The following is a 26,724-nucleotide window of genomic DNA, read 5'->3' on the forward strand; positions in this document are numbered from 1 at the left end:
TCTAGGTAGCGGCGGAGGCGGCTCTGTAGCCAGTGGCGGCGGCGCTCTAGCCAGTGGGTGTGCGGGGCGGGCCCTCAGTGCTGCGGCCGGCGGGCGGCGATGGCGGCCGTACGGGGCCTGCGAGTGTCGGTGAAGGCGGAGGCCCCGGCAGGGCCGGCCCTGGGGCTCCCGTCGCCTGAGGCGGAGTCCGGTTTGGAGCGTGGAGAGCCAGAGCCCATGGAGGTGGAGGAGGGCGAGCTGGAGATCGTGCCGGTGCGGCGCTCGCTGAAGGAACTGATCCCGGTACGGGCGGGGGACGGGGGTGTGAGGAGGAGATCGCCGAGCCAGCGAGTGCCCCGCGCCGGAGCGGGCCGGAAGGGGAGGCGGCCAGCACCCCGGCCGGGGGAAGTCAACAGAAGGGTAGAGAGGGGAGCGAGAGCCCGGGGGGCGGGGGGGCGAGGCTGGAGGAGAGACCCGGAGTGAGAGAAAGGACGCTGGGGCGCCCGGAAATGGGTGTTGTGGGGGCTGGAGGAGGTGGGGGAGAGCTGGAGGGTAGTTAAGGGCGTCCCCTTCGCTGCCCCTCCGAGCTGGTCTTTGCACCGGGCGAGTGAAGAGGGGCTGGGATTTTCTGGGGGTCTGAGATAAAGGGGGAGCCTAGGGAGGGAACAGAACCAAGAGAGGCCCAGAAGGAACTGTCGGGTGGTGCCGGCATCCAGGTCTCCTTGTGGGTCCTACTCCGATGGAGCTGTATTTGTTAAACGTAGCACTCGCAGTTTCTCTTGGGAGGGCTGGACTTGTCAGCAGGAGCTCAATGTTTCTGTTGTGACTTGAGGATCATCTTTGTCCCCGCGCAGCTCCACTGCGGTGTAGTACCTACACCATGATCTCAGCATCTGACCCATAATGAAACCAAAACATTAGCGAACCAGCAGTTGTCGTCCTTGGTCTTTTCTCACAGTTGGGATGTTGAGAGGTGTTTTGCTTGCGGTTTGGTGGTCCTGTGTCCGCTTTTTAGGGCTGGTCTCAGGCCTGCATGGCTCTTCTCAAATACTTAATTTCTCACTTAACATGAACTACTTTTTACCACATGTCAGCAAGGCTTGCTTTTAAATCGAAATTATAGAAAAAGCTGAAGGTAGGATCACTAAAAATAGCAAATGGTAATGCCATTGATAGCAACAATTATCAAAGTGGTTTTTTACCATTTACTACATTATATCATTTAAATATCACTGCAGCTGTGAAGTGGATATTATCCCTTTATTCATTTAGTTTAACATGTATCTATTGCATTCCCCACCATGTGCCCAGCACAGACCTAGACTCTTGATCAAGGTCAAGATCAAACTCCTTCCTGTAGTTTAAGTTCCAGTTGGGGGACACAAGTAAACAATTTCTGATAGTGTTAAGTGCTATGAAGAGAATAAAACATGTTAATGGGATAGAGAGTTCAGAGGGCTGGGAGGGTGTGCAGAGCAGGAAGCTGAATGGTGTAGGATGGTTAGGGAAATCCTCTGAGGTAGTAACATTTAAGCTGAACCCTAAATTACATAAAGGAGGCAACTGTGTACAGATTTGGAAGAGAATGTTCCCAGCAGGGGCAACCATAAGTGCAAAGACTCTGAGATGAGAACAAGGTTATTTTGGAGAAACCAAAAGTTCTGTAGCACAAATGGGAGAGCAGTAAAAGAGGTCAGGAAGGTAAGCCTGGAGAGGCCAAAGGAATTGTACAGTGTTGTGTAATCTGAACGTCTTTGCTGTTTTGAGTCCTGGATTTCTAAATCCCACCCTCTTTTCATTGCACAGTGTTGTGTTTTTCCTTGGAGGTCTAGGTGAGTCTGGAGTTTCTGCATTTTGGTGAAGACTTGTGCTCCACCTGGTGGCCTGGCATGATGAATTTGGCCAGTCTGGGTTGAGATAAGTGACTGTACCTCATCTTGAATGTTTTTCATGAAAGCCTTTAGATTTTCATTTATGTGGACACCTTCAATAGATGGAATTACTTAAGGTTTTGGACAGACTCTGATTAAGAAAGATTTCTCATGAGAGTGGTCAATTGCTACTATAGAGTCACTGGGATGATCTTCCTCATACTAAAGGATTGTGAGCATGGGGGAAGGAAGGATTGCTGAAGAGAATGACTATCCAAAAGGCCTCAGCTATCTTTTATCATGAATTTTTTCCCAATTGTTGTCAGCATTTCTTACTCTTTCCCTTCATGTTAGGACACAAGCAGAAGATATGAAAACAAGGCTGGCAGCTTCATCACTGGAATTGATGTCACCTCCAAGGTAAGACGGATCATGATTTATATATTCATTTTGATAAGCAAGGTGATCTTGGTCCCTGGGACTTACAAAACTGCAATTATTCTTTACCTCCTATTTTCTTTTATTGCTGGATTAAAAAAATTTTTTTAACTTAAATTCCATATTACACGGTGATGCCTTTGTGCATCCTGAAAACATCCGGGCAGTTGTTTGTGTGTTCTCACAACCGTGACAAATTAAAATCACTATACCTGGGTGACTGTACTTAACCATATCCGAGAAAAAGTTCTGCACTGGGAATGTTTTTGTATGCCGTATCCATTCTTTAAAAATGTATATACCGTTTCCACTTTAAATGAAAAGAGACATAAAAAGTACCTGGCACATAATAGGCCCTTAGTAAATGTCTTTATTCCCCACTGGTTGCAGGCTTAGAAAAATAGGATTTTCTGATTGTGCAGCTTAAAGGACTAGTCCTCTGAATTATTCTCAGTACCTGAGAGTATTATCTTTTATCTGGTGATTTCTATTACTAATTACCAACTTCACTGTAACTCCTTGCATAGCCAAACCTATTATTTTCCTTATTATAAACAGTTGATGAATATTTGTTGGTTTAATTGGTGAGGTCCAGTTTAGACAGTCTGATTTTAATGTGTACAATTAAGTTTGGAACAGAATTTTAAATTACAATTCTTAATAATGGTATTATATTGCTACATTAGATGTATAAAAACAAAAATAAAAATAAATATGTCATACTTACCTTTTTACATTTTATCTGGGTCTCTGTCTCAGATGGCTTGAAGGCCAAAAGAAAGAAATGATCTTTTAGACAGACAAGAAAATAAAGTGAAGATGTTTTCTTACTGTAATTGAAAATGAAGTAGATTATACTGTTCTTAATTCTACACTATTTGCTGTTATATGAAACAGATATATGGGGGAAAGGGAGATAGTCCCAGAATTGGTACTTAAGTTGTTACTAAAGGAAGGTAGGTTAGTTGTTTGCACCGGGAGGACTTCAGTGAAGAAAATTAGCATAATGTTTGGGGAAAAAACAGAAGTGTTGCTGCTTTACCAATCCCCACAAGCTTTCTATAGTTAGACCTTCAATTAGTGTGGCAAAGTTAATATACAATTAGTGAAGGGTTCCTAAGAGCTATCAGAAACCCACAGTTGGGCCTGAATTTATTTTAGCTCTTGGAAAGAAACTTATGAAGCTGATGATTTTGTTTTTTAGTGCAGCATCAGTGCTGCTTGTCACTTAAAAGATGAAAACTGGCAATTCTATGGACACAAGCCTAGAATAGAAGAGAGAATTTCTTTGCCTCAATGTTATTTTTAAACCAGGAAAAAGCCTCAGGGAGTGGACTGCTCAGGCAGACATAATGTGGAAGAATGTGATAGGTGTGATTACCATGCACACAGACAATGTGAAATGGGGGTGGTGCTGGGGCTCCTAGAAATAGCACTGAGATCAGAAGATCTGCCTCCCTTATTAGCTAAAGTACTGTCAGCAAACCTTTTAACGTTTTTTGTGCCTCAGTTTAGGCACCTAGAAAATTGGGATGTTGAGATTGTTTAGTTATAATTTGTTCAAAGCATGATTGCTAATAAATGAAATGTCAGAGAACTGAAACATTATTTATTACTCATTGAATCAACAAATATTTATTGACTACCATACTCTATCCCAAACACAGTGATAGGCATTGAATCGTCATGGAGATTATTGCAAATTATAGCAACATTAGTGTACACCCTTTTAGTCATTGAATATCCAGTTCTCTTCAAAAATTATTAAAGGTACATTGTTGCTTATTCTGATTTATTTTAGAGTTGTCACTGATGCATTATGTTGTGTTTGTGATTGTGTGTGTGATTTAACTTTCCTCGTCCATTTAAACATGGCTTTTTCTGTACCTTCTAGGAAGCAATTGAAAAGAAAGAACAACGAGCCAAGCGTTTCCATTTTCGATCAGAAGTAAATCTTGCCCAAAGAAATGTAGCATTAGACCGAGACATGATGAAGAAAGGTACAGAGTGTTTGGGGGGAATTTTTCCACATTTCCCCAGAGAATAACTTTTAACTGTCATGGTCTTGTGCTTCTGACCTTGCCTTGGATGTCTATCCCTCATCCAGATTTTCCCAAAAGAAAGGAATTTGTGAAGTCTCCATTTCTGAGATTAACTGTTTAAAGTTGAGCTGCTGTTAGCCATGTCTCAGAACGTTAGAACTGGGAAAAAAAGAGATTGTCATATCAGAGGAGGCCCAGAGAAAGTCACCCAGTTAGTGGCAGAGCTGAAATTAGAACCTGTGCTTATACAGACTCTTACTCATTTTCTGCTTTTATCATGGAAGGGTTTTCTTTGCCTTTAAATGTAGTGGAAGTGTATCACAGTGAGACTTTTAGGGGAGTCAGAACAAACATTGGGATTGGTGAGGGAATGCCATCAATACGTCTGTTTGATACAGGCTTATGATTTTTTTTTTATTTTGTGTTTTTTTTTAGGGTATTTTGCTTCCTAGAACTCACCCTGAATTGTATAGAGTAATCTGCCCCAGTCTCCTGAAACCATTTGTGAATAAAAGGGAATATTATTATTTTTTAGTGAGTTTATAGCCATATTTATTATTCTACTCTAATATAAATCCATGAATACAAAAGAGCTGCATCTGTTGTATTTGGAAATTTGGATATTTGTGAAGGCTTAATAGCAGACCTCTGAATGTGTGATAAAAGTCTGTGTTCAGCTGTGTGAGTTTCTCTAGGCTTGCTTGATTGATAAAAACATGTTGAATGAATAAAAGAATAGCTACTGTTTGTTGAGAACTTGCTCTCTTAACAGGCACTGTGTTAATTAGCATATTGCATATTCATCTTACTCATTTCTCACAACAACCCTATGAGGTATGTATTTTTTATTCCTGTTTTGCAAAGAAATAGAAATAGGTTCAAAGAAGTGGAGTAAATGACCCATGGTCATACAGCTAATAAAAGTGGAGTCAGGATTTGAACCTAGGTTTGTCTGATTCTAAAGCCTTGCTCTTAACTACTTTGCTCTCTGTTACTTTATAATATGTGATATGTAACAGATGCAGACCTCCTCAGTCCATCCCATTGGATAGAGTAACTTGGATGTAGAGCTCAACTCTGGATGCTGCTTTACTCTTTTTCCTGCATCATGAGTTCAAATTGGAAATATGACCTTCCTTCCATTGCAAGCTGGGTTTCTAGGCATCTGAGTGGACTTATATTTCAGGAAAAGTCCCGTGAAGGCCAGGCACAGCTAAGCAGCTTGGTGTTCATGTACCTGCTCAGTCTGGACTAAAAGCAGAGTTCTGAAACCTCTCGTAATTCCACCTTGAAAGCATCATAGGTTTACCACAAATGTTTGCTTCTAGTCCTGTAATATTCCTTGTGACATCTTGCCTCTGATCTTGTTCATGCCTTTCACTCTGCTGATTTTGCCATTTTTTGTGCCATGCTTTGTCTGGTTTAGATGTCATTTCTTCCATGAAGCATCCCTAATTATCCACTCAAATTTCTTTCCCACCTTTGTCGGAGCTCCTCAGGGTGCTCCAACAAAGTTAGATCCCTCCTGGAATCTAACTTCAGTTTCCTTGTGAATGTGGGGAAGTTATTGAACTTTTTTACATCTCAGACTCCTTGTCTATAAAATGGGAATGTGATACCTACCTGATAGGATCACTTTGATCTCGTGTTTCTAAAGATATTCCTAAAAAGCAACAGATCTACCTGGATGTCAGCTGGGCAAGTTGCTCATTACAACCCACTTTTTCATCCAGGAGGCAGCATGGCCTAGGATAGTCAGTGTTCCTGAACTCTGGAAAACCGTGCTGTCTATCACAGATCAGTTTAAATTAGAATGGGAGGTGGATGGGGGTGGGATGGAGAGTTCCCAGAGATACTTTTATATCTCCCTAGGTAATTCTAATGTGTAGTCAAGATTGTGAGCCATCGGTATTGTGGCTAAGAGTGTGGGTTCTGAAGCCTGACTGCCTGTGTTCAAATCCTGACTTGTCACTTTCTAGCTCTGTGACCTTGGGTAAGTTATTTATCCTCTAAGAACCTCAGTTTCCTCATCTAGAAAGGGAGATAACAGTAGTTGTCATAGATAGGGTGGTTGGGAAGCTCTGACAAAATGTTAACAGTTCTTAGACTGGTGTCTGGCACATAGTAAGTTTTCAATAAATATTAGTTTTTATTATCATTATCTGGTGTTTTTCATCTTCTAAGCAGTCATCTAAGTGTCCCAACCTCTTGGGAGAATGGGGACATTGGAATAAACATCTTGACTCCTGCAGCCACACAAGGTGTCAAGTTATTGCTTCTTAGTACCAATAACAATAATAAAATATACCATTTGATAAATGTGCTACTTTGCTATGTGGTTAACTTGTTCTTTCAACAGTCCCATGAAGGGAAGGTATTTATCATTTCTGTTTTATTAATGGGGAAACTACGGTATTGAGAGGTCAAGAAACTTGCCCGAGGTCCCACAGCTAGGTGAGTAGCAAGGCTGAGATTTGAAGACTGATCTAACTGAAGCCTGTGTTCCTAACCTCTCTGCCAGCATTTGGACAGTTTAGGAAATGCTGCACTGGATCATTCTGCATCAAGAGTGACTTGTTACTCTCTTGAGTGACTCAGTATCAAGCAGCTTTGGTCTCCTTATCCCAAATATCAAAGCTGTCATGGTTGGAAGAAACCTTAGGTCTCCAAAATCCACCTCCTGCCCAGCAGTGCAGGCCTTTTGGCAAAGTTCCCAACAGTCTTTTGGCTTCTGCTTTCACGTTTCCATAGTGATGGCAGAACTCTTTATGAAGCAATCAATATATTGTTTTTGAATACATGATAATACATGTTCCTCATGTCCAACAGAAATTGCTTTCTTGTAATTTCTGTCAGTTAGTTACCATGTAACCCTGAGAACAACAGGCATTTTCTTTTCTCATGATAATCCTTCAGGTGAATGGGCAGTAAGCGCATTTCCTAAACTTTCTCTTTATGTGACTTGACTCTCTAGTCTCCCTCCTCTACACTCTTTTCACTTTTTTTTAAAGGTAAGATGTAGGTTCCAGATATGGTTGGATTCATGGAGAGTGTGGCAGAACTATTATTATCACAGTCTCTGTCCTAGCCATTTCTTAGTGTTGTGCTCATCTTGTAGTCAACCACAGCACCCAGGTCTTTTCCCTAGGAATCGCACTTATTGAAAGTAGTCTTTCTCATCTTGTACCTGAGGCACTGTTTTAAAACTATCTTCTTATCCCTATCAAATTATATCTTACTAACTTCAATACTCTATTTCAGCCCATTGAGTTCATTTTCATCTTAACTGTACCTTTTAACATTTTAGCTGTACTCCTCACTTTGATATGCTTAGCTTCTGCATCTTTATCCAGTTGGTAATTGTTAAACAGGGTTATTCCGAATCATGCCATGAAAAGTAGATCCATGAATTATAAGCCTTATTATCAAGTTCACATTTCATTATATTGTCATGAGGAACTAGATTACGTACTCTGGACCCTTTTCTTAATTAGATGTTACACAACTCATATTCACCAAAAGAAATTTGGAAAGTAGAGTAAAAAGAAAATTTGCCCACAGTCTACCACCTAAACCCAGTCATTGTCAACATTTTGTATATATATTTTTTCTAATTTTTTTAATGTATGTGGACTTTATTTTTGCTTTGCCTTTTCCTTTTCACTTGACAGTCTGTTATCAGCATTTTCCATGTCATTTTATAGCCTTACAGTAATCTTTTAGATTCTTAACATTCATTCTCTTATATTTGTCATTGGTAATATACCCTTTATCTCTCATATGTGTTGTTTGGCAAACTGTGCTCACCCAAGCTTCGCTGCTCTCTTTCCTTGGGGTCATCTCTCATAGTCTTGAGATACCGTATTTAGTGTCTTCCAAGTTTTTTGATTATTCTAATCTGAGGCAATGGGATTGGCTACTTTTTCACTGGATTTTCAGAAATCTGCTTTCCTAAAGGCCTGAGTTTTGTGTCCCATTACTTGCAATGGGACACATTTTTCCTTTAGAAAAATCCAAGATGATGCCTTCATCACCTTGTTTGTAGTCAGCGCTCAGTAAATGTTCAGTTCTCGTTCCCTGATGCATCCGTTCACTGCCATCTCTGCAATTATCCCTTTCTCACTGACTGGGCACAAATCTAGGCTCTTGCCTTGTTTTATTTTAAGTAGTGACATTGTCAGTAAGATGTATTGAGCATTTTCCTTTGGCAGTCTTCCATTAGATCTTGAGCTTAACAAAATTTCCATCTCTAGTGAGTCTTGCCACTGTCAATTTGGTTTCTCTTGAGAATGAATCTTTCTTATCCTCCAGCTGATTGAGACTAGTTTATCTCTGCAGTGATACAGCTTTTGCATCTTTTTTATATCTCTGCTTCTTTTGAACGAGATTGTCCATTTCCCATTTCTAGATGTGTATACCATGCGTCCTACATTAAAATAAAGACAGCTGAGACCAGAGAAATTTTATTCCTTTTTTGTTTTTAAGCTGTTTCCTCAACTGTAGGTCCACTTCCCCCTCCCCAGCCCCCCTCACAAATGATGTAGTGTTCAAAAAATGCTTTGATGCTCTTTTGGTTTTAATTTTTCTACGCTTGTCTGATTTTTGATTATATCCTTGTTATGAGATCAACAAGATTCCTGCAAGATATTTTCTCCTTGATCCTCAGTTTGTTCCCTCTGCTATTACCAGGAGCTCTCCTTGTTGTTTGTTTCTTTCTGCAGAACCATCTCTTTACTTCTCATGGTTCTTAGCTCAAAGAACGAAGAAGGCCCTCTGGTCGTCTTCGCTTTTCCATTCTGCATGCTATAGTTACTCTGGATGTCAAAGGTCGATACCCATCTCATTTGGGCCTTTGTTCACTGTTGCAACTGCTGATCACTAATAAGGACTTGCTGGGATTCTTAAGTCTTGATGTTGTCTCTTGTCTTCATGAATCTGACTGGCAGGAAAGTACTCAGCTGATGTAGTGTGGCCACACCCACATTGAACACCCATTAAACTTTTCCTCTCCAAAATGACAAAACAACAATTAAAAACTTTTTTTATCTGATAGTATTCACATGTATTTTAAGTTCATTTGTTTTAAATAAAACTATATGACATACACTTGGGAGTAATAGACATTGAACTTTTGACAATTATTTCGGAGAAGCAAGGGAGAGAAGGGATGTGGAGAGGTTACACAGGTCCCAATTTTATATGTGATATTTTATTTGCTTCTAATCTTTTAAAGAAATTAATTGTAGAGCTAGGTGGTGTATCTACAGGTATTTTAAAATTATTTTTTCTTAATATTGATATGTTTGCATATTTCACAATAAAAAGATTAAATGAGATAATGTACTTAAAGGTTTTAGTAGAAAAGTAGCACAATCCTGGTAGGTAGGACTTAGGTTCCTTAACCAGAGCCTTCAACCCTTCTTCCTCTCCAGAGATAACAGCTATTATCATCAGTGTGGAGTAAATTACACCAGGCCTTTTGTAGGTATTTGTTTACACAGATATATACCCTCAGAAAATATATGTTGGTGTTTATGTTTTAATTTCTTTAATGGCATCACATTATGTATATTTGTTCTGCAGTTTGCTTTTTTCACTCAATATTGTATCTTAGAATCTTTCCATGGTGTATATTAAATTATTTCATTGTTTTTTAACTACATAATATTCTCTTACATGGATAAACCATGATTCACTTAATATGGATAAACCATAATATGTTACTCTGATAGCTGCTGAGTTATTAGAAGTAGTGCTGCAACGAACGTTTTTGTGTGAGCTACTGTGTGAACCCAAGTGTGTTTAAGGTAGGTACTGAGTAGAATTCCTATACCTGTAGGGCATGCGCTAAATTACATTTGTATTAGACACTCCTAATTTGCCCTTCAGAGTTGTGCCAGCTTACACTCCCACCAGCAGAGGGAGTGGCTCTTTCCCCTACACTACTAATAATTGATAATAAAAGACATAAATTTTTTAAAAATCTAGTCAATTTAAACTAGTATCCTGTTTTAAAATGCATTTTCCTAATTAGTAGTGAAGTCAATCATCTTTTCATATGTTTATTGTATTTCCTATTGTATGAATTGCCTGCTCATGTCCTTTGCCCATTTTTATTGGGGCTGTCATTTTCTTATTGATCTATAGGATTTCTTTAATTTTTTTCTTTGCTTCTCACGCCCCAAATCCTCACCAACACATTTTTTCCTCATTTTTTTTGTTTACAATTATCCTAATAGGTATGAAGTGGTATCTCATTGTGGTTTTGATTTGCATTTCCTGATGACTAATGATGGTTGACAACTTTTCATGTGTCTATGGACCATTTGTGTTCTGCTTTGGGGAAATGTCTATGAAAGTCTTTTACCCATTTTTTAATTGGATTCTTTGTCTTTTTGTTGAGTTGTAAGAGTTCTTTATATATTTTGGATACTAGACACCCATCAGATATTTGCTTTGCAAGTACTTTTTCCCAGTCTGTAGGTTGTCTCTTCACCTTTATTTTATTTTTTTTATTTTTAATTAATTAATTAATTTATTTTTGGTGGCATTAGTTAATGAAATCCAGTAAGTTTCAGGTGTATAATTTAACAGTAAGGTGTGTGTGTGTATTTATATTTATATATATTTATATTGCATTGTGTGTTCCTCTTCCATAGTTAGATTTCTTTCTATCACCATGTATTTGACTTCTTTTACCCTCTGGTAACCACTAGTTTATTGTCCATGTCCATGAGTGTTTGTTTGTCCTGTTCGTTTGTTGCTTCTAGGTTTATATCCCATATATAAGTGATACCATGTGGTTTTCAACTTTTTCTGTCTGGCTTATGTTATTTAGCATGATTATCTTGAGGTCCATTCTCTTTCTTTGCTTTATATCCAGGAGCAACGTCTCTTCTTTTCAGAAATTGTCTTAAATATTGAACATTTGTCTTGAACATACATTTAAAAATTTTAGAATCAATCAGCTTTTCAAGTTCATTGAATAATCCTACTTATTTTGGTATTACTTTAATTAGTACAGGTTAATTTGGGGAGAAGTATCATGTATTTTTTGTATTTATCTCTTATGAAGCTAATATTTATTGAGCATCAGCGCTATGTCAGTACTGTAGTAGGTAATGGGGCTACTAGGCAGAGCATAGCAGACATAATCATTACTCATGGGGATCTCAATGCAGTGGGAAAGAGATATTAATCAAATGATCAATTATGCATCTGGATCATTATTACAAATTGAGATTAGTGCTATGAAAAAAAGTGGTAAGGGACCATGAAAGCATATTAAAGGAGAACCATGAAAGCATATTAAAGGGGAACGAGATATAGTCTGGAGATTCAAAGAATGCTTCCTAGACAGTGATTTTTAAGAAGTATCATATATTTTATGAACACCATTTGTTTAATCTTTCTCACACAAATATGCCTATTCTGAATTAAATCATTTATATAATGCTCTTGGTCTGATAAAAATTAAAATAGTACACCTTGCTGTCATGTGTCATTTTCTTTTTGAAATAATTGTCATCTCTTGCAGCATAGTTCTTTTCTAAACACATGTTATTTGAACTGTTACAAAGGGGTACTGTTGAGATATGCAATAGCAGGTGGTCATACTCTGTCATCTTTTCTGTATCTTGTTTCTAGCAATTCCCAAAGTGAGACTGGAGACAATCTACATTTGCGGAGTAGATGAGATGAGTACCCAGGATATCTTTTCCTATTTTAAAGAATATCCTCCAGCTCACATTGAATGGTTGGATGATACCTCCTGTAAGTATACCCCAACTCTCTGTTGAATATGCTTTTGTTTATGATTTTAAAAGTTCTTGCTATGTCAGATGGTGAATGATTATAGCCCAGACCACTTGTGTATGTCTGACCTCTGCCCTTAGCCTAGGAGAGAAAAAATTGCCCATTGATGAGAATCAGAATGAATTAACCAGTCTGCCAGATTATACCCCATGAATATTCCAAGTCAGTTCAGAGGGGTCAACCAGGGCTTTGGTGGCTGGTTTCTGGCCTCTGAGTCCAATGTACATGCCTCTTTAACTCTCAAAATTTCTCAACAAAGGGGTAGATCCGACTGTATAGACTTGGTGTTGAGGGCTGTATTTTCAGGGCTTTAGACCTTGTCTTTGCACCTTGCCATATAGAGGGCTGTCTCTGCCTAAGTGTCTCTAACCTGGAACTAGACCATACCCTCTGACACTGTAGCAGACTGCTCATCGCTCCTTGCCTTTGGTTGTGTTTTCTGAAACTTCACCTGCTTGCCTTAACATGTGAGCTGCTTAATTTGCAAACTATAAGTTTTAATTTGCCTCCTCACTCCAAGTCTGGCCTGACTTCTGGTGACCACTCTGCTGGCTTCTTTTGTTGACTCTCTTCTAATCTGGCTTTACTTACTACCTGCTTGCTGACCTACTAGGTTGTACCCTGTATAGCAACCTGGTTTTCTGAGTTACTTTCTTTTGAAGATGTTGATTCAGTGTTTGCATTGAAAGAAGAAGAAACATGACTGAGTAAAAGATGTGTCTCCTTTTTTCTTTTTCATTAACTTATAGCATCTAAATCAGAGGTTGGTAAACCTTTCTCTCTAAAGGGCTGGACAGTAAATATCTTAGGCTTTATAAGCCTTATAATCTCTGTCTCATTTACTCAGCTCTGCCATTGTAGCATGAAAGCAGCCATAAACAATACGTAATTGAATGAGCTTGGCTGTTTTCTGTAGAACTTTATTTACAAAAACAGGTGGTGGATGTTTACTTTATTAAACATTAATTACCTAAATAAATCTGGTACAAATATAAACAAATCAATAAATGACAGATGATGGGTTGGTTATATTTTGCTAACCTGTAATTTAAGCCATTTAAACAAGCTAAGAGACATTAGAGTTGGAGGGACCCTTAGAGTTATCCAGTTCAAATACTTCATATTGTACATCAGAAACCAAGAAACATAGAAGGGAAATTGTTTGCCAAAGGCATGTTAGTAACAAAGGTGACTCTTTAGACCTTCATTTCCCAAACTGAGATAGAGAAGCTGTTTTAAACAGTTAAACACGTTTCTTTTCTATAAGACTTCTCAGAACCTTTTTCTTGTTAAATTTTCTTTCTTAAAGAAGCAAACTCAATTAGTTGCTACAAAGCTAAGTGTCATGCCTCTGTTGTCTGTATCCAATGATGATGCCATCATCTCCCACACTTTAAAGTGGGGAATGTCATTTAAAAGCATGTTGGGATGACAAGGAACAGCAGGGGGCTTCCCTATAGGGGGCAGTAGTGTAAAGGGTAATCCAAATATATTTGATAATTATCATCATTATTCTCATCAAGAACTGTTAACACATGGCACTACTCACTGTGTGCCAGGCAGTTTTAATATACAGAATCCTTTTTTGTGTAATCTTTGACCATTATTTTGTAGAACCTAGTTTAGGAATGCAGCTCTAGGCTAATTTCGTCAAAGAGGTTTTGCTACCACTTTCTATTCTTTTCGTTAGTTGGTTTGTACACTTAGAGATGCCAGTCTGTAGCTAGATGGGGCTACAGCAATGAATATGATGCAGTCTCTGCTCTTAGGAAACTTACTGTTTGGATTCGATGTAACATTTTATTTTACATTTTATTTTAGGTAATGTGGTTTGGCTGGACGAAATGACAGCCACACGAGCCCTGATCAACATGAGCTCTTTGCCAGCCCTGGATAAGATAAGAAACAGGGATGCCAATGAGGACAAGTCATCTGAGAAAAGTAAAAAAGGTAACTGAACACAAAGGAGGAACTTTAGGGCTGAACGTCCTGTTATTTACACAGTAGGTTTGGGTTTCTGTGCCAAGTGTTACACAGCATCTCATCACCAGTTTTTTTTTATGATGCTCTGGATCATCAGTAAATAGAAGGAGAAAATATTGGACTTTAAAATGATATGAGATGGAGTTATGTTAAAATTCACCTTGTGCCTCATATTCATTTTAGACAAACAAGAAGACAGTTCAGATGATGATGAGGCTGAAGAAGGAGAAGTTGAAGATGAAAACTCAAGTGATGTGGAGGTTAGTAATAGGGCAAAGATATGTAAATATACAGTTTTACTGTAAAAAAGATATCTATACAGTTTTACTGTCAAAAACTGCTTACTTTTTATTTAAGGCTTAAAGACTTAGTAAGTTTTGTTCTTCCTCTGGCTTTCAACATTAGACCTTCTGAGGTTGCACCAGGCTCTTGGCCTTTAAGTTTGTGTGGCTATAATGAATGATTCATCTTGAAATCTTTGACTAGTACTCACTTTTACTTTTGTGTAAAAGAAAACAGTTTTATTGACAAGTACTTTGAAGTGTTATCTAATCAGTAAAGTTAAGAAAAAGCAAGTAATGACATATTGCCTTATCGATCATGCATTATTGTTGGAAAAATTAAAGTATTCATTTAAAGAAGATTCATTGAGTGCTTACTATATACCAAATTATAGGGAATATAATAACATCAAGCAAAATAGTCTTTGCCCTTTTGGAGCCTACCTTCTGGTGGGGAAGACACAGTACACAGATACACAGAAAGGTAATATAATATCAGGAAGCAATGAATGCTATGCAGAAAATTAAGAAGGATAAACAGAATAATGAAGACCTCTGACTTAGAATTCTGCAGAGGAAATAGTGCTATAATGGTGATAAGTGTTTTTAAGGCAGAATGCTTTCTTAATGATAACTTTGCTACTGAATAAATATGAAAAAGGCTTTAATTTTTATATTGGAATGCTCTTTTTTCTTAAGTTGGAAACGTTATCTCAGGTAGAAGAAGAGTCTCTGCTAAGAAACGATCTTCGTCCAGCTAACAAACTTGCTAAAGGAAATAGGTTATTCATGAGATTTGCTACAAAAGGTAAATGTGTTACATGGTATTGATTTTTATTTTTAATCAAAGTGATTTATTCTTTAATGACATCCTTCTCTTTTGAATTGAAAGTTAGATCAAGTAATCTCAGTCTCTACAAACAGTAATGTCCTGTGCTTATGAAATGATGGCTTACTGCCTGAGTTGGAATTTCTGACTTAAAATGTTAATATTAGCTATTTGTATCCTTTTGAGATTTCTAGCTAAAGTAAGTTATTTTCTGTTGAAGCTGGTTTGCCCCATGTGCTTTTCAGCCAATTTATCATCTGGACTATGGAAACCTTTCAAAATTGTTAATTTTTATTTATCGTAGCAATATCCTTCTGGACATTGCTAATAGTGCCATTTAGCTCTAATTCCCTAAGGAATTAAATCAAGTCTCTAATAACTCATAAGGCTTTTTTTTTTGCACAATGATTTTAGGTGCACATTAAGCACACGGTTTTTTTTGTTTGTTTTTTAACGATTTGAGAGTTAGGGATGACAACCCTTCACCTTGAATACTTCAGTATATATTTCTGAAGAATAAGGATTGGGTCTTACACACAGCACAGTTATCAAAATCAAGAAATTTAACGTTGATATGACTACTGTTACCTGATCTGTAGTCCATATTCAGATTTCATCAGTAGTTCCAGTAATTCCCCCACTCTGTGTATAAACTGCCTGACACAGTGAGTGCTGTGTGAGTGTTAGCAGTTCTTGATGATGATGGTGATAATTATCAAATAAATTTGGATTGTCCTTTATACTACTACCCTTTAAACTGGGATCCACTCCAGGACTGAGTATTAATGTATGCCATGTCTCCTTAGTCTCCCTGAATCCAGAATTACTCCTCTGCTTTGTTTTCCTTGACTGAGCCTTTTTAAAAGAGTATAGGCTCATTATTTTATAGACTACCCTTTAGTTTTGGGTTTGTCTGATACTTCCTCCTGCTGCAACTTGGGTTGTGCATTTTAGGCAAGTGATGTTGTGGAAGTGACGCTGTGTTGTTTTCAGTACATCATATTAGGAGGCACATGATATTTATTTGTCTCATTCCCGGGGATGCTATTTTTTATCACTTGGTTAAAGTAATGGTTGCCAGGTTTCTCCACACTGCGAAATTACTATTTTTCCATTTGTAATTTTTAAATTGGTGAGGAGATACTTTGAGATTATGTAAGTAACCTGTTGTTCATTAAACTTTCACACAGTAGCATTAGCATTCATCAACTTTTTAATTCTATTATTTTTGTATTAGTTGGCAATCCGCTGTAAGGAAGAGCTTTCTCTTTACCCATTTATTTATTTGCTTATTCATATCAGTTTAGACTCATGGAGTCGTATTTTAGTCAGTGGGTTATCCCTTGCTATCATTATTTTGATTCACGAATTGTCACGAATTGGCCAGGAGAGCCTTTTCCAGCTATATGCTTTTGACGTGTCTCCAGTATTCTTTGATCACTTTTTTTATGGTACAATAAAACATCTTGTTTTTTCAGACTCAACTTGTATTTTCCCTGACCCAGATCTAGAACCATCCATTTCCCCAAGGAGTTGGTGGACATGTTTTTTGTAGGGGGACCGTACTGGTTTGTGCTGCTAAGTTTTACCCATAGCACTGGATACATTCACAGTGGGTTTCCTCCTGTGCAATCAGCAAGTGTCCAAGGAGCTGCCAGAGACATTTATGTATGAAAATATGTGTGATCACTGACCACTTTTCCCTCCTATTAACTGACATTTCAATTCGGTAAATGGGATCTCTTCTGTATTCACTCATTTGACTGCATTCTATATATATGGTATTATGCTGTTTTCTTTAAGCTATTTTGAAGATATCACAGATAAACTGGAAAAAAATGGTTTAGCAAATGCATGGAATTATGTATTGTCTGTTTCTTTAATCTTATTTCTGTATTATTGGAATGTTGTCATTCAGAAATGAATGTTATCTTTCAGAGGATAGTGACTGCCATTTCTTCTAGAAGGCCCTTTTGATTCCTACACCTATAATGACTGAAGTGCTCTCTCTCTCTTTTTTCTTTTTTTTTTTCACTTTGGAAATTCATTTATTCACAGATGATCTATACAGTCACAACCATAAACAAATCCGAATGCTATATTCAGTCCTCACTATGTAGTGACCTTAACACACAGGGTTCAGAATTAAACCTCTCAAACAAAGTAAGTCAAGATAAGGAATGAAGGAAAGAGAAAAGAGAGGACCATTGAGGGAGAAAGGATGTGAGGAGATGACTGACGCTCTCTTATGCTTCTTAGAACTTTGTATCTTGTATGGTTGGTTGTTTTTAGCAGTATTTCCTCCATGAAGCCAGCTCCTTAAAAGCAGCTTCACCTCATTCATCTCTGTATTTTGCTCCACCCCTCCACACCATACAGCGTTAGTAAGCACTCAGGAAAGTGTTGAATGTTTATAGTGCATCTTTTCCTTTTGTTGGCAGATTGTGCTGATCTGATCCTAGCTTGGAAAACAGTTTCCTTTTAAACCATTCTACATTGTCTTCACACTCACAGGAGATCCTAGGTAACGGTTGTAATTAATTTTTAGATGACAAAAAGGAACTTGGAGCAGCCAGAAGAAGTCAGTATTACATGAAATATGGGAATCCAAATTACGGAGGCATGAAAGGAATTCTTAGTAATTCTTGGTGAGTCCAAAACTGTAAAATATAGTAGTTTAAATAGTACTTAAACTTTTTTAATCCTTTAGTTGGTATTCTGCAGTGGAATGCCAACACCATGTGTGGACTCGAAGGAAAACAAGAGGGAAGAATGTAAGATGCTTAACTGTGGTAAACGGTGTGAAAATGCTGAGTTTCATTTTCATTTTAGATGTCTATTTCAGTACCTGACATTGCATCAGTGTGTAGTTGAAATTAGTGGATTTCATGGTGCTTCCTGTTGATTTTTGATTTTTTGCTTATTTCGGCAATATTGCAGGAAGCGAAGATATCATTCCCGTCGCATTCAGCGGGATGTGATCAAGAAGAGAGCCCTGATTGGGGATGACGTTGGCTTGACATCCTATAAACACCGACATTCTGGTAGTTGCCTGCTCAGCTCTTGGGTAGACACATGTTTGGCTCCCGAAATCATATTTTTATTCTTAATACAATCTTTTAAGGTTCCAAACTTTATCATCCTCTCTTCCTTGCCCTCACCCTCTGCCAACATATAGGAAAGTAAGTCAAGTCACAATTAATTTTAAATTGCCCATACAAAGAGGTCAAATGATTTTATAAAAGCTGTTCTAACAAAAAAGGACAAAAGTGACAAAGGGAAAATTAAAACAAAACTATTCTTAGGAATCTAATTTTTCTACTATTTATATCACAAGCTGCATGAAAAAAATTATTTTATCAAATAAGCTGATTTTACTTTCCTTTGTCTGATAATTATAATAGGCTACTACTATGTCTAGTGTTTTACACTTACTGGCTTGTGCCCATGAATGCCTCAGAAAAGTGGGTACCGTGACGTGAGCGGGTGGTGGACAGGCTGACCATCTGTCTGCCTGCCTCCTTTCCTCGACCCATCAAACCGAACTTCCTCCCAAGGAATAAAGGCCAAGAACGGAAGGACGGAAGCTCGAAAAGAAAACTTTCCAGGAAGAAGACGACAGTCTTCGCAATCACCCCCCGAAGACTCCTCCCTCCCTCCCTCCCTCCTTCCTTCCCTTCCTCCCTCCCTCCCTCCCTCCCTCCCTCCCTCCCTCCCTCCCTTCCTTCCTTCCTTCCTTCCTTCCTTTTCTTTTTCTGTCTTTCAGTACTTACTGGAAAAAACAATTGTCATTATGTTTTATAAAGATTTGTTTTTATTTTGAACCTAATGTATACAATCTTCTACGTCATAGAACTAATTAAGTCAGCATGCAAACATAGAATAATATGCATACACATTTATTATTGTAATAGGGACAAGGAGAAGTGAAGTCAACATTTTTATTTAATGTGTATATTGAAAATTAAATATTTGAAATCTGCATCTTAATGCAGTTACACTTTTCTAATTTCAGTTACTTTAAGATATTTCATATCATCTTTATATTCATATTAAAGAAATTACAAAGCAAATTGCCCGTAATTCTAGCACTCGAATATAACAACTGACTTTATTTTACATTTTTCCTATTTGTTTCTTTTTATAATAAATATTATAATTTTCATGAACATATATTTTATATTTTGCTTCTTCTACTTACAAGCATTTCTTTCATGAACTTAAAAGCTACAGTTGATTTTTCTTATTTCTAGGGGTTATGTTCTATAAAGTCACCATGATCATTGAAGTAGTTTGTCAGCTGATCAGTATATAACCTTGTTCGGTGTGTGTTTCTGTTTGAAGATACCTTATTTAATACATATTGTTGATTCATTAACATTGGACTCACAGTCAACAGCACTGTAACTCATGCCTGAACAAAGTTATCTAACACACATTTTCCTTGAAAGGCACATTATAACCTCCTTGTGTTTAGGAGCACTAGATAGCTTTGGCACTACCAAACAGTGAAATCACCAAAAAAAGCCACAAAAATGTGAAAAGACTGCAAAAAGGACAGTTATTTACAGTGAGAGAGATGAAACAAGAAGGCAGAGCATTACTTTGTTTGACCTCAGCTAGGAACACGCATGTCTGGTGACTCAAAACATTTTGCCACTCTGCACATGTCTACAAATGACCTTGAAAATACTGCGAGTATTGATTTTGGAGTCAAAAATAAATTTGGAAAATTTGCATATGCAAATCTGTGAATAATGACAATTGACTATATTTTAGATAACTTTATAATATTCCATAGGCTGCTAGGTCATACTTTACCTAGCATTCTTCTGTCGTAGCTATTAGAATGGTAACCAGATTGGCACTATTACAGATATTGCTTCAATAAAATCTTGGGCATGGGAAGCCCTTCTTTTAAAAAGGTCACCAAAGTGAATAGAAAATCAGGCTCGTTCATTTTAGTGCTTTTCCTAATGTTCTTTGGTTAACTTCCTTAGGACTAGTGAATGTTCCTGAGGAACCCATTGAAGAGGAGGAAGAGGAGGAGGAGGAAGAGGACCAGGACATGGATGCAGACGACAGGGTAGTGGTAGAGTACCATGAGGAGCTCCCAGCTCTGAAGCAGACCCGGGAGCGGAGCATGTCTAGGCGGTCCAGTGCTAGCAGCTCAGACTCCGATGAAATGGACTATGATCTAGAACTGAAAATGATTTCCACTCCCTCACCAAAGAAAAGCATGAAAATGACGATGTATGCTGATGAAGTGGAATCACAATTGAAAAATATTAGGTAAAATTTTTTTCTATTTGTCAATGCTAGCTTTTAATTTGATTTTAAATACTAATTACTAACTTCCTCTTAATTCATCTTAATGTTATAATCAATCACCTTATCTGTTCTAATTTCAGTCCTTTGTAGAGTTTGAATAAGTGTCTGATTTTTTCCTCAAAATAAACAAGAGGTCTTTGTTATAAAAACTATAGACAATATAAAAGGTAAAAATCACCTGTATAATTTTTCTCTCCTAAGATAAGGACTGTTAACAATTGAATGAACAACCTTCCTGCTAGTTTTTTGTGTATACATAATGTGGAGAAATTATAGATATATTTGTACAAAAATGAAGTTATGCTATTTATATTTTTTGCAGTATGCTTTTTCCATTTAATATATTGTAGACATCTGCTATTTTTTCAATTGTAGTCCATTGTTTGAAAGTATTATAGTTTATTTAACCCAATCCCTATTGGTGCATATTTAGGTTTCTCTTTTCTTATTATTGCACTAGTAGATAAATTTCTTGAATTCCAGTTGTTGCATAAAATGTATACATGTTTAAAATTCTGGCGTTGCTAAGTTTCCATCCAGAAAGATGTTGCTCACTCACATTGCCACCTTTTACCTACATACTCACCAATGTTAGGTATTATCACTCTTTCTAATGTTTGCTAATTCCATGGACAAAAAAAAGAATTTAATATACATTTTCTTAGGCTAGTGGGGATGAGTAGGTTCCTGAGGGCAGATAGCATATGCACAACTCAAAGGGTTGGTATCTAGGGATATTCTCTTTAAGTGTTCTTTGGTGGTGAATTTAGGGAAAGCTAGTTTGTTTATATGGCTTTGTTCACATCCTTACTTTTAGTTGTTAGAGAACTTTCTGATGGTGAATGCTGCCAGAATAATGCTGGCCCCTAGCATGGTAGCAGATGTATTTGACAGAGATGTCTGCCCTTTAAAGAAAGGGATTAAAGACTTTAGTGTTTTGACTACAACCAAATCACAGCCCGGATGAGCAGAGGCCCCACACTCATTGCTGGCCTCTACTTAGTGTTTGTCTCAGGAGAAGGGGACCCACAGTTACGTTCTCTATGATAGCTTACAGATATTATGTATGTAAACCACCCTGGAAAACTCAGGAACCTGCTCACTCTGGCTGGTCTCTTTTCAGCAGACTGATCATGATTCTTGTGAACAAATAATTATTGATGTGTGATATTTGCAAGTGAATATTGGCTATATTAGACTGAGTTCCTTAAATTGTTTTCTCAAAACTATATGAGATTGTCGTGAGGGCATTGTCCCATAGTTGAAATTGATTAACTGTGCTCTTTTTTTTTTTTTTTTTTAAGGAATTCCATGAAAGCAGATACTATAGCCACAAGCAATATCAAAAACCGAATTGGTAACAAATTGCCACCTGAGAAATTTGCAGATGTCCGACATTTATTAGATGAAAAACGTCAACACACACGTCCACGGCCATCGGGCAGCAGTGCTAAATCAGGTATTGTTCAGTTGTGTTTCTGGGCTTCATTCTGAGTTCCAGAAAGCAAACTGCAGGGATAGGTTTTGGATAAAACATTGCCATTTGTGAACTGATTTTGTTGTTTTGGTTCATCACTTATAAATTTCAACTTAGGCATTGGAACTTTAGGACATGGAAATTAATCAAACTTTTGTAATACTCGCTTTCAGTGTTTTTGAATCAAACAATTATTTCACTCTGTATGTCATTGGTATACTTTATATACAAAGATAATAAAAATTAAGTTGAGTTGTTTTAGAAATGGTTAAGAATTTGAACTAGAGAGTTCACATATGCAGATACACACACATATACCAAGTACATGACCATGTCTGTTATGTGCCAGGCTAGGTGCTGGGAGTGCCGGAAGTCTTTGGAGGGGATGCAGAATCATGGAACTCCAATGGAGAAACATGAATGCACTCATTCAGATAGTTCCACCCAAAGCAGAATGGAGGAAATACTCTGTTGGGTCTGTAAGCAGTGGGCTGTGAGAGCAGCAAGGGGAGCTAAATATATTCGTGGAATTATGGAAGACTTCTTAGAGAAAGTGGCTTTGGAGCGAGGCCTTGGGGAGGGAATGGGATCTCAGTTGGCTAACATACTTTTTTGAGAAGTAACCTGATCTTGTGTCTATTTTAGAAAGATAATCTGGGGGCAGAATGAGGTGGAGTATTGAGTTAAGTAAATAACAAGGGCCTGAGCTAGGTCAGGGACCGTGGAGATAGAATGGTTGAGTACGTTGAACCTCATGAAGGAAGAACACTCAGCACTGGGACATGAGGGAAGAAAGGGAGAGAAGCTGAAATGTTTGTAAATTATTGGGTCTGCTTAGTTTTACTTAAAAAGCAAAAAACAAGACAGTTGGCTCTGCCTCAGACATTGAGTTCTGGAGCAGTCAGCTGAGATTTTTTTCCCCGAGAGCCCCTACACTGGAGTTTTCCTAGGGGAATCCAGACTGATTGAGTAGAGAGGCTTCTAGAAGCTTGATTGTGTCAAGCCCTCTGTCCTCACTTGGACAGATTTGGACCAGGTCCTATAGAGATCTCAGGTTGCCAGAACAGATAACAGAGCATACATGCTTAGTAACAGGAATACTTTTTTCTATTTCTAGATATACGCCAGCGGTTAGGAAAAAGACCGTATTCTCCAGAAAAGACTTGTAACCCTGTCGTTCGGAGAGAGCCTTTTTCTGATGTACATAGTAGGCTAGGTGTCCCCAGGCAAGACATTAAAGGCCTCTACTCTGATACTCGGGAGAAGAAATCAGGTTAGTAACACTCGAAACTGATGGGGATGGAAATCGGGTAAGAGCAGGGACAGTGAGTATAGCATAGAAATACTTTGTTAGCAGAAGGCAGGACATAGCAAATGACAAAAGTAAATTATTTTCCCTCTTCTATTATAGTCATTGTAGTAATAAGTAATAATAATAGTGGTAATAGTATGGAAAATTTAGAAAATAGACAAAAAGACCCACCCATTTCTTTCTGGTTAGCACAAATACTTTTTCGTTTCATATATGCTATTTCAATCTTTGTCTATATTCATATTCTATTTTTCATATATCATTTTATAATCATTTGTCCACATTGTTTATATTCTTTATAAATAAAACTTTTAATTGCCTTATAGTGGGCTAGACTATGAAATTCTAAACACATATTTCTATATTATATATTGATAAAGTGTATTTTGAAAATTAATGGATAGTGGGCAGAATCTCTAAAAGTTCACATTGTAGCAGGCCCATCAGTTTGCAGAATGTTATACCCGGGAATAATATAAGCCTAGCCCACTCCTGGCAGACTGAAACTCTATACAGAATGATCAGTCTCACCAGGTAGGGGCAGGTGTAGCATGAACACACCCACCCCCCACCCCCCCATTGATTCTGATATGCTTAGTGCGGGGGAACACATGTCCCCTAGTTTTGAGAATCTCCCCTAAGGTTCAGATCCGTCAGTTTATAGGCAAGGGCTGCAGCCATGGACATGAGATTACCTGTCCAAGACTGCACAGTGGTTGCAAGTACTACAGACCCCCCTGTGTTTCCAGCTCATGAGGTGTTGGCAGTGCCTCTGCTGCCACAGTATTACCCTGCTTTACAGTGTTGACTGTCAGAACTAAAATACCTTCTCACTCAAACAGGTAATTTATGGACTCGCTTAGGATCTGCATCCAAGACCAAAGAAAAGAACACGAAGAAAGTGGATCATAGGGCTCCTGGCACTGAGGAAGATGACTCTGAGCTGCAAAGGGCATGGGGGGCTCTGATTAAGGAGAAAGAACAGTCTCGTCAAAAGAAGAGCCGGTTAGATAACTTACCATCTCTCCAGATTGAAGTTAGTCGGGAAAGCAGCTCTGGCTCAGAGGCAGAGTCCTGATGCCCTTCGGGCCGGTGGCAGCTGCCCTAAAGCCTGACATTCTTGCGCAGGGTGGAGTGCACAGTAGGAACATCCCCTGCAAGAGTTGGCACCTCTCCTGCTCTTTCTCATAGTCACCCTCAGCTCTTGCTACTCCAGCAAGACATCTTAAGAATGTGACATGTTTTGAAGGGCATCTATCTTTTGCTGCAGAGTTATAGTTCTGGGCCCTCAATTCTTTTCCTATCACCCCACAAGCTTTACCCTTTGAGAAAAAGGCAGCCCTCCAGATTTTGTAGACGTTTTTCTTAATATTTTTAACATTGTGTCTTTTAAAAGAAATGTTTTACACAGTTCATCCAAAGAGCAGAGAACTGAACTTCTCACTATTGCCTTGGCCCTGACAGCTGTTACCAGCACCCTTTTCCCAAGAAAAGTCAATTCCCAGGTGCTTATTGGACAGCCTTCGAGGGGGAAGATGAGGGAAGCTGCCAGCTCATCCTTCCAGGACCCTAGTGTGGGGGCCGAATCTCATGGACCTGACCTCAGAGGTGCACCAATGCTGCCCAGGTAGATAAGAAACACGGCATCAATTGATCGTGCTTCTGTTCTTCCCTGGGGATTTCTGTTTTAGGGTCTCTTAGTGATCAGCTTGAAGTGAAGATCAAGTTCAGTGCTATGGGATTTTTAGGAACAAAAAACTGTGACTTCTGGATTTGGGGTGGATTTTTTTGTGCTGCGGGCGGGGTCATGGGTCAATGTTGAACAATTTTTAAGTGTGTATTATGTTTTAAAAATATTAATGATTTAAAAGTTTAAATTTTTAATTTTTATATGTGAAAGTACTTCCTGTTGGCTACAGGGGAAGCCCAAGTGGTGTCTTATGTGCTGTTAAATATATATTATATACTTTGGAAGAAGGCAAAGAGAGGAGTCTCATTATTTTTAAATGATCCTAATTGTATAGTCTGTCTGTTGTACATAGAGTTTAACTTGCTTTTGGCCACTGTAGGAAAAAAATCCTTCCATTCGAGATGAGGTTCTGTTGTTTATTATCACTTTAGAAGTAGTACATTGATATTTATTCTGTCTCCCAAGTTCTGGCACTGAAGACATCTTCAAAACTGGCAAATAAGATAACAGTTACAGAAATTTGAGTTTATTTATTTCTAAACTCCTTTCAGATTATATTACCACAAAGAAGTGGTAGGTTATTCTGGGCTTTTTTTTTTTTTTTTTTTTAATCTCATTTTTATTTTGAAGTATTTAATGTTTGCATCCTCTGCAGGCTTAAAAAAGTTTCATTTCAATTCACTACAACTTGGGAGTTAGACACAGTAAGCTTTTGTCCCTTTTGTGATGTCACAACTCACCTGTCTAGAGCATTTCAGTACCCAATGCAGCCCTGGATTTTAGAAATCTTTACTTTTGGCTGAGCTAATTGTCACATGTATAGTTGATTGCACCATGGTGCAATTGAATGCAGAACACCGTTGTTAATAAAGTAAAGGGCTGTGAGACCTGAGAGCTGCAACAAAAACTGTGTTGTCCCTATTTTGTCAGTTGACCTGCTTTTTTCCTTTGCGTTAGAAAAACTAGAGCATATAACCATGATAGGATTCCAGGAAAGAGATGGTTCAGATTTCCCTGCCAGTTGAGACCTGAGGCTTCTCAGCTCCTCTTGCTCTGTGAAGCACACAGCGGAGAGTCAGGTTCTTGAGGAGGGGTCAGGGTTTGGAGAGCTGGTTGAGTGAGAAGAATGAAGCCCTGAGAGTCAAAGACCTGAATGCTAATCCCTGGTTCTTCGATAGTCCTGGGCCTTGGTTTCCGCATCTAGTAAATGAATGGACTGGTACCAGAGCTTTTGGCTTTGTTGGTGCATCTCAGTGGTGTTTGACTCTTTCCCACAGCTATGGCCACAGTGAGCTGGCCAGCACTGGTTTCTGTTGCAAGTGGGGGCAGGGTCAAGGAGACAACTGAGGGCTTCTCGGCCTTTTGGTTAAGTTCATATGGAGACAACTGAGGGTGTGCATGAACTTGTGGTCGGGGCTTACCCCCATCCCTTTGTAGTCTCTGGGTGGGACAAAGCAGTTTTTATGGTCAGGGTCGCAACCAACATGGTCTCTGCAGTGTTCAGAAAATGCCCCCTCTTAGACTTTGTGTTTTCCAGTCATGACTCTTTCCTAGCAGTAGTTCAGGCCCGTCTGTCCCTTGGCCTTTTAGCTCTCACCAGTCTCCTGCTAAAGATCAGGGAAGACTTTCTGGAAGGGTAGTGGTATGTAATGAAAACTGAGCCTTTGATCTATCCA

At 38.4% G+C, this 26,724-nt stretch overlaps 1 protein-coding gene across 2 annotated transcripts; it reads left to right on the forward strand.

Annotated features, from left to right (window-relative positions):
• On the forward strand, positions 1-25,940 carry NCBP3 (nuclear cap binding subunit 3). Of its 2 annotated transcripts, XM_016138828.2 has the most exons (14): positions 1-282; positions 2,205-2,270; positions 4,183-4,288; positions 11,978-12,103; positions 13,967-14,095; positions 14,312-14,388; positions 15,109-15,217; positions 17,787-17,886; positions 18,179-18,282; positions 20,239-20,530; positions 21,874-22,028; positions 23,164-23,319; positions 24,201-24,363; positions 24,823-25,453. In XM_016138828.2, exons 1-14 carry the CDS (start codon positions 100-102, stop codon positions 24,929-24,931), a joined length of 1,875 nt encoding a protein of 624 aa, XP_015994314.2. In that variant the 5' UTR covers positions 1-99; the 3' UTR covers positions 24,932-25,453. The 2 variants fall into 2 exon arrangements, with proteins under 2 accessions (XP_015994314.2, XP_015994315.2); XM_016138829.2 differs by having other exon boundaries at positions 6-282; positions 24,201-25,940.
• The last annotated feature ends 784 nt before the right edge of the window (positions 25,941-26,724 follow it).

The sequence above is a fragment of the Rousettus aegyptiacus genome, unplaced genomic scaffold (assembly GCF_014176215.1).
Source record: "Rousettus aegyptiacus isolate mRouAeg1 unplaced genomic scaffold, mRouAeg1.p scaffold_m13_p_6, whole genome shotgun sequence".
Taxonomy (NCBI): Eukaryota; Metazoa; Chordata; class Mammalia; order Chiroptera; family Pteropodidae; genus Rousettus; species Rousettus aegyptiacus.